A 12,820-nucleotide genomic window follows, 5' to 3' on the forward strand; every position below is an offset into this window, starting at 1 on the left:
TTGGCGACTTAAATATAACCTTGTTGAACTAAAACTCCAATATAGACATTGATAGGTTTGGAGTAAAGGCCGCCAGCTATCACAAGTTTTATTTTGTCCTGTTTCCAATCTAGAGGCTCTACTTGAAATACTTGGTCATAAACATTTGCACTTGGATCTGGTGGAAGTTTTTTTCGTAGGTAAACTGTGTGATTCATGACTGTAAGCGCATTCCCTATCTCAACTATAGCAGTATCTGAAGGCGTCTTCCAAAAAAACTTGTACAAAATCAGTTGTGATGTTGGTTCGTCGTCTATTGGAATCGCTAGTGTTATAGTCTTCTTGACAACAGTTGAATTTAGATTAGGAATCGATATTGTCGATGGTATTGCTCTGTCCGTCTCGTTGTCTTTTCCAACATTAACAGACACAGTCTTTGAAGTAATGAAACTGGATTCCTTGTCCCAGGAGAAAGGTGTATGGTCATATAAAGTCACCTGATAAATATAAATGTTGAATTTTATACATGTACATTAGAAAGGGGACATGTGACTAAAGTTAATAATGTGCATGTCCCCTGTAATTTTTTCTGGTGATTATAAATCTAATCAAAATCACCAGAAAAATGACAAAGGAAAAGAAATTACATGAAAAACATATCAAACATTACTAGATTCTTCACAGTTTGGACGGACAAAGGAAAAAGTGGTTAGATAAGAATTACATACATATAAAACATAATGTTTTCGACATAAATTCAAAACTTGGAAACTTAATGAAAAAATCAGCAAGCATCTTTCATTTATTATAAAAAAATCCTTACAACAGCATTAATTTCTATTATAAAGGCCCACAACTCAAATAGTTAACATATTTAAAAAAAATCTAAAGTCAAATTATATCGATAACAATAAACAGTATATTAAAATGCAAATACATTTACGGAAAGCGTATATATAATATAAGACCAAAACTATGAATTTCTAAAAAATATTCTGATAGAAGTGACGAAATTTGTCCACACTGATGGAGACGATTGCGCGAGTGCGGAGGCGCTGTTTTTTTTCATTGGTATGACATTGAGCTCCGTCTATCAAAGGCATAGCCTAAAATCATGTTATGTATAACTGCACATTATGTTCTTATTTGATTTCGTTCATCATACCTGCACATTTTGCTCCCCTGTTGGAGTAGAAACAGATGCACTAAAGTTAAGACTGACGCCATTAGTCTGATATCCTTTCTGGAGAAGCTCGCCGATATCCTTGTTATTTTCAGTAGAATTAATATACCCGTTTTGGACATACACTGGCATCTGTTTTCTGTAGTTAAGCATTGCAAGAATATGTCCTAATCTTCGAATGTCTTCAAGAAGAGTCGGGACTTCATTTTTTACCTGTATATACAGGTACAATTCAAATTTGTATGAATATGGAGGCGAAAAAAGCAAAAAGAAAAGATTTGGTTTGTGAAATCGACAATATTTATATATCGTCCTTGAATAAGAGTAGACTTCGATACATTTTGAAATCGATTTGACTCGAATTATTTAAAAAATATACCATTTCCTTTAAAAAAAAACCGAATGATATTAAACGACAATGAAAAAAAGCAACATGATAAATACATAATGACACACGGCGAAAAATGGAAAGTAAAGAATATTAACTGTATTAAAACCAATACTATACAAAAGCATACATGTTTCAAGAAATCATTCAAATGATGTTGTTTCCGACTTACGATATCATCTTTGAATGATTTTTCCAACTCATTTTTCATTGCAATCTGTTGAGCAATAAAAGCTTTCTCCATAGTAGTTAGATCAGCACCAGAATCTGTAGACAGTTCTTCCCGGTTTGACATATCATTCATAACAGCGTAGATGTCTAGTTCACTCGGCAAATCCGCATACATCGTTGGTAGAAGTGCCTCTAGAGCGTTGTTTAGAACTCTGAGTACTCCTATTAAAAAGTAATATGGCGGAAAATTCTAATTTTAATTAAATGAGAGTATTTGTACATGTAGTAGTAAAAAATTCAAATAATTGATTCAGAAACTTTCAAAAACCGCAGTGCAAAGACAAGGATTTTTCAGTGGTTGGTCTTTCAAAAAATGTTTTAAACCCTATAATTAATCGAGACGTTGGATAATGGCATTGTTTATCGCTTTTTACCATAACTATAGTGTATCGTAATGTGCTAGTATGTTGTGCATTATCAATTTAACACCAGCGTGTGTGATTTAACTTAAAAAAAGGTTAAAAACCAAACGGAAGTCCTGTTTTGACGGATGTTTTTACTGTTTGAGGATGATAAAGATGTTAGTCTTTGTATTACAAGATTAATGAATTACTATGATTTCTACGAGGGACTCTGTTTTGATCCCATTCATTTAAAACTAGTCAAAGTCCATTTGTAAAATGTTTCCGTTATCTCAAAGTTCTTTGTTCATGACATATAGATAAAAACACGATAATTAATCAACTCAACCAATATCGTTGGATCTATATTTATAATTACATATAAAACGCAAAACATAGGAAAGCAAGACTGAACACACACACACACACACACACACACACACACACACTACAGTACATGAAATCTGAACTCCTATCCAAAACCGGGAGCGACATCAGGTGCTACGTCCTGCTCTGCCAGTAGCACCAATCACAAAGCAAGTTAGTAAAAAACGGCGAAGGGTCAAGTTCGATGGATGTTCTATCCGATCAGACGTGTAATCTTACGGCAAATATATTTGTCTATTTTAAGTGTGAGACAGTTCAGTAACGAATCAATTGATTACAATGTGGTAGGATTAAATGTATAATGAAAACGTCATACAAGATGTCTCTAGTTAGATCAAAGATTGCTATTATCCAACCGACGTCATATTAACGACTTACTAGTATGACAACTCATTTCTACGATTTTGAACGATTCAGTGAAAAAACTATTTCTTACCATTCTACTCTAGAACTGGTTCGGAAAAATCAAATTTTATACGAAAAACTCTCGATTGCGAAATACATGTAAAACAATAACATTTAAAATAGATTGCTACGCAACTACCAAGAATTATCAATAAAAGAATTGGGTTATTGATGATACTAATTATAATATTAGTTTATTGTTTCTCTAGAACCCGCCTTCTCCTTCAGAAATGATTTATGCCGAAGAACAATTATGGCCATTCTACCCTTGATCGACTAAGGGTATTCTATCATGTAACGATTTCTTACAAATTGGGTAGAAAGAGGTATATATTTCGAAAATTCTGACAAAACAATTTATGTAAATTCTTCCGAATAATTCCAAAACAATTCTTGAATTATTTCTAACGCTCAAAACTGGAAAGACGTAAGAACTTTATATCAATAAACGTAATGAATTTCTTAAAACTTTTCGAGAACTAATTTTTCAAAAATAAAATTAATCATTAATGAAAAGTTTTCCATCTCAGGTACCTGATATTTCAATTTGATAATGACGTAATCAACGAACTATTTTTTTGAGGGGGGTGTCTTCTCGCTACTTTCGGAAACTTTAATTTAAAATAAAAAAATCGACAAGCATTTCGGTCTGTTCTAAATCAGCATCGAATATCCTTAATGAGCCAGTTTCTACGAAGTTATAGTGGGCGTCACAGACTTTTTAAATATCAAGATTAAAGCATTGGCTACCTTCACATGTCTGTATAAAATCCTCGTATTTCGGATATGTTTCATTATAAGCCAATACCTCCAGCTTGTCAACCAGCATATGAGTTCCCCGGAATGCGTTCGACTGCAATTAATTTGAATTAGCAAAAAAAAGATACAATATAGTACAAATACAGTTTACATGACAATATTTTTTGTTAGAACATGATCTACAAGATGTAAGTATGACATGCACCTGCAAGTGAAATGCTTCCTACTGTGAAGAAAACAATCAAAGTTAAGTTAGCTATACTCCTGCTCCCCACAACAAAACTCACATAGGAAGCCTCATAAATAAAAGAAAAAAAATCGGTGCACAATATAGAATAGGGGGTGGTGCACCATGGTAGCGTGTAATTAGGAATTTGAGAAAGTTTTATCAAAGGTTTTCAGTCAGCCAATGACGAAGCCCATGTTTTGCATTACAATTGGGAGTGATGCGAGAAGGCATCATATGATAAATATTTTATAAAAGTGTCGTCAAATTCTATTCATCAGTTTATTAAGAGTTGCAAATTAAACGATATACCCCTTTGGTCGACCAATTGAAAAGGCTATGCAATGCTACAGGAAACCCCCAAAGCCTTTTAGACGAGACAAAAAAAAAAACAAAAAAAAAAAACAACAAAACAAAAAAAAAAAACGAAAAAATACAAAATAGGAGGGTATAACATACTTCATTTTCCCTCTGAGTTGTTCCCCTTCTATTTTATATCAGAGTAAGTAGCTTAGGTATTTAGGTATTTAAATATTTATTCATGTGATGTAATAAAAGGTAAGTTATTCTGTCCTGCAATGAGTTCATTAAAGGGCAAATAACGGGTGTCAAATAAATTTTTGCATTATTTGTATATTAGCGAATGAAGCAATTAAGCTCCATCCAACATCACAATCACGCGTCCCGTCAAATCTCATCTGTAAATCTGTCAGTCAGAGTGTTTCAAAGACAATGCGCCATCCTTCTCCAAAACAAACATGTCTAGCAGTGTCAGTTCAATGTTTACGGCGCAACTTTGAACATTACCACTTTGAATGTGTACACACACAATACAACAAATCAATAACTTTGTCAAAAGTGTAGAATTTATTTCACATCAGACAAGCGTGTTAAATGACGGAAATTGTTGTTTAATTTTGAATATTTATGTTATGTTTATGACTCGTTTAAAAGTAAAAGTTACAATTTACAATATTTCGTCAAATAATATCCATCTCTCAGAACTACTTTTTGTCGCAAGTTTTCAATGAAGGCAAATGCTTGGGGGCCCACGACAGGTTCCTACTTTTGAATTAAATACTCTTAACAACACAAAATTGACTTATTGCAGGATAAACACAATATTACTGTATTACAGAAAATATATTAAAAGTATTTGTATGAGGCTAAGGAAGAGGAAGTAACTGCGAGGCTTTGCCGAGCAGTTACTCCCCTTCCGAGCCTAATACAAATACTTTCTACATATTTTCTGTAATGCACTAATATTGTATATTTATCAGCTGTTAAACAGGTTTGTGGACTACTGTCCACTACACCTTTATCGATGTGGTATCAAGGTAATTAGTTGGGTCACGGACAGTGGAGAGGCAGCATGTGCCAAGGTGAGTTGGAGTAAATTATGAGTATTGTGCCAGAGCACTGAAATTTGATTAAAGCAACGATCAGTTCAGGAGAATTCCTAAATGTTTGCTCATCAAGGCAATAAAGTGCTCCCAGGAATGTTTGAGTTTTACGATGTCATGACCACATCCTGTCGAATTTTAACATTTAGTTCATGGCGTGGATATTGCTGAGTTTCGCAAGTTTTTCGTGATATTTATGGCGTGTGGTGTGAATAGTGGTGTATTACTTATATACTGAGATTTCAGTGGACAAGGGATATGGATACTTTCTTAGATTCTGAGTTCAATATGGCAGTAATAATTTAGAGTCAGCCCAAGGTTTTGCCCACTTTGTATGAAGGCTATGCAGTACTGTGCAGAACAACGGACGTGAAAAAATGGGGATACATGGAAGTTAAACTGGCATATATAAGAAACAGTGTAAAATGGAAGAGTTATAATGTGGAAAAGTTTTATGTGGAAACTAATGTAAACCTAAAAAGGTAGTTAATAAACATACTTTAAAGTTTATGTTTGGATTTAATTTTTAAGAGACTTAACCAGGAGTAATAACATGTGATAAAAAGAACTGTGATTTAATGACGGACACACATTTATTTTAGATTTTTATTCTTTAGTTTGCGTTGCACTTATGTAAGTGAGTAGACGTAGTTTGTCATGTGTTTATATGTTTATTTTGTTCTTTTGTTTCATTATCAAATGTAAATTTTATTAATTGATTTTAACGGCTACTGAATATCAGTTTTGGTTCTATAAGCTTCTGACTAAAGGTCACTTCGTTACAGTTGTGAAAGTTTTATCAAATTCCGTACAGTGGTTTTAGAAGAGTTTCGAAGTAGAACATGATTTTAAGTTGGTCGACCAATGACAAAGCTCATGCTTTGTATTATAGCTGGAAGAGTAATCAATCAAGGGAACCAAGATTATAGCAGTAATCAAAGAGTATTTAAAGGAACCAAGGTTATAGCGGTGATCAAAAGAATGTAATATAGGGACAAAGACCTCTGAAACAGGGTTATTTTGCTACAAAATTGAAGTCATCACTACAGAAGTTTTATGGTCGTCATCATGAACTCGTGGATCGTTATGGTGTATCCATCTGCACCATGAAAACTGATTTATTCAACGGGTCATAGTTTTCCTTACCTCGTTTGTCTACCTCAGACTTGACTTTTTATGAGCAACTCGGCGAGTGTTTCTAGAAAAGCAGAGGACGCTTACCCTACCGCTGCATCTGGTCCATGCTCCTAGTTTTTAGTGGAGTCCGAGTTGCTCATTTGCTTTTGTTACTTTGTATGTATGATTTTAGTTACTTTATGTTCTTTATTGAGTATTTAAAGAATATTCTTTATTATGTCTGTTTTCCATGTCTGGTCATTGACCCTGGATTACATTCTTTTGATTACCGCTATAACCTTGATTCCCTCGATTACTCCTCCAGAAGAGTTACGAATTAGAAGTTGGACGGACGCATACACAAACAAACAGACAACATTATCACAACAAAATTTCCACTACGAGGGGAAGGGAGTATAAAATATTTACTATTGTAGCCATACAGCAATATTTTTTGCTGTTGACAAATGTTTAAAATTAATGCACAATTATATGTGCACAAATACCATAAAATCTTTAACGAGAAAGATTTCGGGGATTTTGGCTGAAATTTATGAAGTTTGTAGATGATACTCACCGCTGATGTGTTTTCTGTGAAGTGTTTATTTGCAACTATTGTTCCGACGCTTATAGCAATCTGTTCCAAATTGACAGTTGAAGCACCAGAAACCAAGTCTGATACATCATTCAATATGCTTGAGAAATTCGTCAGTTTCTGGATAAAATATGTCAAAAAATATAAATTAAAGATTATAGAATCAGACTATACATGTAGCCTTTACAAGTTAATGTTGTTTTTTTTAATGCGCACACAGTACATGTACGCCTGTAAAAGTAAATTATATTGCATATTCAGGAAGTCATCAACTGTAATAAAATACAAATAATGGGTATTTTCGCCATGTGCAATGAAACACATCATCACAAGAATAGTGCGTTGGTCTGGTAAAAGAAATTTGTAGACCCGTAGTTATAACAAATGGAACGCAACCAAACCCACTAATTTAACATCAAAATCACAAAAAAAGGAAAAAAAGAACAGATACGTTGAAACATTACAAATGCATTAGCGTATTACAAAATAGTGAAAACTCCAAGGGATCGACAACAAGGTGCTATTAGGTGTCTACAACAAGTGTTAACACACCTTTAAGAAAGCTCTGAAAGGCCCAGACTACAAATGTAATACAATCCAATGACTTCAAAAAGTGAAAAATTCTACCTCTTTGACTTCATTCAGAGTAGTAACGTCGCCAAAATCTGGGTTTAGATATGACTCCCACAACTGATCGAATGTCTGAGTTGTATTTGAACCATCGGGGGTATTCACTACGCCTAGGTTCAACCAATCTGCAGGATTCGTGTCCAGAATGGTAGAGTTTACACTCTGAAGGAAAACAAAGGAAACATTCTGCATTTAGCATTTTGTATTATATCAAGCAGCAAAAAAAATGCTGGAAGCAATTATAGGGAGTATTTTTTCCGCTAAAAATTGACAATTATCACTGTTCTTAATAAATTCAAACAAAAAAAAAATAATAAAATAAAATGAAGAGTACATGTATACATTTAATGAACAAAATGACGTGGTCTTCTCTAAAAATATTTAAGATGTTTTACACTACCGATAGCTATTGAATGATTGTAAACATAAGTCTTGTTCTAGCTTAACTGTGTCGATATATTTATGTCTAGAACTTTTAAATCAGAGATGACGTAGCCTAGCCTTAGGCAATGTGTTGCTTTGCAATATATTGACAATGTTAATGCACATACAGTTTAACACATGCACAAACCATATCTTGGACAGGTGTACCGGCAACTTCTGTGTTCATCCCAACCTGTTTGATATTCTTAACTTTCCAGTAGTAGTCGATGCTATCACTGGATTCGGTCAAAAAATTCGAAACACTACTTGTGTCTTCTGTCTTGTAATCCGGATGAATCTACCAAAAGACTACTTGATGCAAGTAAAAAACTGTTGCTGATTACGTAAATACCTTGAGACTAAATATTGGATTAACATACTTCAAATAAGCAAAACTAATCAAATCATTTTTTTGTGTTTGAAACGGTTTCCCTGTCTTTTAAAGGCCAAAATTTGAAAAGTAAAACTAGTAATATCAACGGTAACACATAAGGAGAAATAATTGTTTAAACGACAATATGAAAGGAACAAAAATTATGAAATTTAGTGAACTAGAAGTACATGAGAAACGAATATCACCAACTCAACAAAAAAGTTGAAATTCAAGCCAGGTAATAATAGGTAAATGTATATAAGGTGGTGGTCGTATATCATATCGAATACAGTCACTCAACATCGGTCAATCAGATCATGATGACGACCATAGCATTGTTGGAATAACGACTTAAATCAACGGGTAACATATTTTTTGTTAGCGCCGCTGACCTTATTAAAAAAAACTGGTGTATGGTCGCAATAAGTACTGATACACAAATTAAGCTGGAATATTAATTTTAAGAGAGGTATAGATGACTATAGGAAAATTAAATTTATTGCCTTTATCATAAAGCTTACTAGAAAGTATTCTTCGTTTGTGAATTGTGGAGTGACGGTCAAGATAAATAGTATATTCATTTTGTCTATAAAATCTTTAACCCGAAGCTATTTAGAAAAGATGAGACTGGTGACGATAATCTACAAAACTTTTGATTTTTTGGGTTAAACCAAATAAATATGTTGTCTATCAAAAGGTTCAACACAGCGATAACTTGATTGGATGTACCCTTTAATTTAGATTTCCCCCAATGTAAGTTACACTATCTTTTTGGACATAAAACAGAAGTCGTACTAGTTTTTGTTGTTTCTCATGGGATGGTTGTATATTAGAGCAAATGTATTATATATATGTTATCTCTTACCTGTCCAACTGCAATATTACATTCAGCGTAATCAATGAATATATCATATATTTGGATTTTTACATTTACTTCATAATTATCTTCCACATTCCCCGGTTTAAGTTTAATAAAGTTTTGTTCCTCAGCTGAAAAAGAGGCATTAATGTCTTTTTAACTTTAACTTAAATCAATGAAGTCATAAATTGTATAAAGAAATACAAAACATAAAGCAAAAAAAAGGCTAGCAATTTTTTTAATGAACAAAAAAAAAAAAAAAAAAAAAAAAAAAAAAATACAAAAAAATACAAAAAAAACATCTTATAGCGATGGGCATGCGCAATATATTCTTCCGCGAGGTGGGGCTTAGGTAAAACAAAATATATGTTTCATCGCAGAAAGGTATTTTGAGCATGCTTAACGCGTACTCATCCACTATCACAAATTTAACACGAAAGAAACTGTTTGAAAATGTTATGTTGTAGTTCCTTGTGGATATCAATGGTTTACAAATTTGGTGGAAAGATGACCAAGGTCCTTATCATTGTCAAATCATTATCCGTCTATACATTGCATGTATTTCAATATATATGCAATAACATATCTACATTAGACATAATTGTGTGATTCCGGTATTTTTTACATTACAAAGCAGGATGATGTCTGTTTTCTTACCATCGAGATTCTTACAAGTTTATCATTGAAACGATTTGTAGTTATATGTTGACGTTATTTTAATCTGGTAATATTAACAATTGTTCAAAACTATTTTTGTTTAGGAACGTTCTTAAATATTGTCATCGCAAGTTCTTAGGGGACTGTCTTAAATGTTTTAAAGTAGTCTAACAACGATCTGTCAGGAACTGTTCTAGGCCAGTTAAAAGATGTTCAAAAACTGTTCTGATGATCATTTCTGAAAATTCTAAAAAAAACTTTTATAGAAGATTAGAGTAGAACATCTCCATGTATTTATAAGTAGCGTAAACCATAAATGTGGTGGCATATTCCAGGCTTCAATCAATATTCTGATACCATTATTATTATACTCGGCGTCACATAAATAAGATACTGTTAAAATTTGAATAAAATATTTTCGACAACTTTATTGATACCTACCGTCGTTTAAATTGTCTTAAATGACTTGCTCATTCGTTTAGCCAAACGGCTTCTCCCTAAACATTGAATCGTTAAATTCCGGTGAGATTTTAATTCTCGGTGCCAATATTTACATTGTAAAAAGTCGGCCATGTTTACAGTGATCGGGGTGCTAGGAGATGTTTGTACGTTTAAATGGTTTGTCCAAAAACCGAAGAACCCAGAATGCATTTCGGCGTTATTTCGGATATCTCGGATTTATTTAACGCGAACAACGTACAATACCGAGAAGTTGATCAAGCAGACGATTGACACCGGAGTTCGACGGGAACTTACTAACTTCGTGTGTAAACAAATCGTCCTGTAGAAACCAACATGGCGGATATTAGTATGGGATTTTCCCGTAAGGATTTGTTACGCATGATTTAACCTAATAAGCGACTCGTTGGTACTAACATGCCATGCATATATGCAAACTATCTTCAGATTAAATAAAAGAGAGACAACTCTAGCGGTAAGTCCCGACGGTTTAAAAAGTAGAGCTTCAATTCGAAAATGTGTTGTCGAGTATAAATATAAACCTTCTATGAACTTTTGTATAAAAAAATGCTATTATATCATCAAAGACAAATTGATTTATTAACACCAAATATTTGCACGATCAAAGGAAGTTTTTTTTAATCACTTAGTGTAAATATTCCTTGAATTGCTACTAATTAGACACATATATAGATAGTTATATTATAGTGAGAAAATTCAATTAGTAAGACGCTAACGTGTTTACTTGAATACAACTATGTCTCCAATTTGTTATGTTAACTTCTTTAAATATTTAAATAAAGTTATATGATATGGCCATGACCCCTAGGAGAATGTAAATCTTTTCATATTGTATGTTTGCATTATGACGTCTCATTCCTTTTTAGAGGTTTTGAATGTTAATTGGCATTAGTCGAAACGTTTGAAGTTTTTATTGCAATTCCTAATCAAATGTGAAAAAAATGCCCCAAAAAGTACGGTAAATGCATGCAATCTTTATTAAGCATTCAATACACCAATTAAGAAGTCGAAACGAAATTTATATATATGAAAGCCAAAATTCGGCATGATATTTTATTAATGCGTCAATTGGCTAGAGCCGCGCAGCATTAGCAGCGTCAAACCTGCGCATTTAAGACACACGTGACACGGCCACGTGACCACGAAGGTATTTAAAACTAGTACGACTTGAGTCATTGGCGATTTTATACAACTTTATTTTCCATCAAACTATGTTTGTAACTCCAACGACGTTGTTATCTTATTCATTCAGCTTTTCACAACGATCAAACAAAAAGAATCCAAATGGTATTATGTGTGAGACCCCTTTAAAATGCATTTTGTAAAGAAATACATATATATACTTGTCATCAGGGATCGAATCTTAACTTTATATTTCAATAGGGTTGAGCTATGTTTGACATTGATAACCTTAGTTTTCAGAGTCGCTGACTACAACTTTCCCCAATAATCTCAGTTAATCGATTTGTAACTGTCGCGTGCTATGAATTTCACCAATTGGAAGATGCATAATTATAACAGTTATCTATATGAATTTAACCTTTGACCATACCACCAGCTTTCAATATTGGACAATTCGACCCGTAAACAAATCGTTTTAAGCCAAAGGACCCAGAACGACACACAATTTAGATGAGGCTCAAGTTTATAAAGTTTGTCTTATTCTCAAATATTACAGATATGTCTCATATTAGCTCTTATCAATAACAGATAGAAAACAACAGTTTGCGTAAGATAAACTAGTTTAATTATCACTAAATATAGTTTTCGCTTGGTAAACGTATGTTTATCTTTTTGTTACTATTGCGTGCCATGGCTATAAAAAACATAAAATATAATAAAAAAATTATCAAAAACGCTTACATCCATAATAAAGCAGTGTTTCTCTTCCTCTGGAAGTGGTTTGCACAATGCGGTAGTTAAGTTGTTCCTTCCAGTCCAATGACGTATCCATAGAACTGCGGAAGCCTTCATCTTTCCAATTGTAAGTTGATACATTCTTTTCACCCTCTTTATGTACACAATGTTAATGAAACAAAAACATGTGGTCGATCTATTTCATCAGATATGTTAAGAAAGATTATGAATATCATTCCATTTGTCTTAATTATAAGCTTAAACAGTGATTTAACTCTTTTATTTACAGGTATTAAATGCATCAGTCATAGCTAGATTTCTGGTGTATTTTTGTTCCAAACGAACATTACCTTAAATAACTCGTAATTGTTTTCTTTCTACCCTTCATTTTACACTACATAATTTCAAATGTATTCCAACAGATAATTTGACAGATCTCTCATGTCCAGCCATGTTGACTAACCTACTTTATCGGAACATCTGGATTCGTATTTATAGATTTATATTTATGATTTTTATAGTTTTATT

General features: G+C 33.1%; 1 protein-coding gene across 1 annotated transcript in view; it reads right to left on the reverse strand.

Annotated features, from left to right (window-relative positions):
* Positions 1-12,820, reverse strand: part of LOC148621673 (uncharacterized) — a 51,845-nt gene that overhangs the window by 11,924 nt on the left and 27,101 nt on the right. Inside the window, exons 8-16 of the mRNA XM_088576293.1 lie at positions 12,299-12,445; positions 9,305-9,429; positions 8,215-8,364; positions 7,641-7,805; positions 6,996-7,133; positions 3,665-3,767; positions 1,723-1,943; positions 1,145-1,375; positions 20-476 (exon numbers count right to left, since the gene is read on the reverse strand). Of these exons, the coding sequence (XP_088432419.1) occupies positions 20-476; positions 1,145-1,375; positions 1,723-1,943; positions 3,665-3,767; positions 6,996-7,133; positions 7,641-7,805; positions 8,215-8,364; positions 9,305-9,429; positions 12,299-12,445 (1,737 nt within the window). The remainder of the gene's footprint in view (positions 1-19; positions 477-1,144; positions 1,376-1,722; positions 1,944-3,664; positions 3,768-6,995; positions 7,134-7,640; positions 7,806-8,214; positions 8,365-9,304; positions 9,430-12,298; positions 12,446-12,820) is intronic.

Source organism: Perna viridis, chromosome 3, assembly GCF_037379345.1.
Source record: "Perna viridis isolate PV_CMFRI_1.1 ecotype Kerala chromosome 3, ASM3737934v1, whole genome shotgun sequence".
In the NCBI taxonomy this organism is placed as follows: Eukaryota; Metazoa; Mollusca; class Bivalvia; order Mytilida; family Mytilidae; genus Perna; species Perna viridis.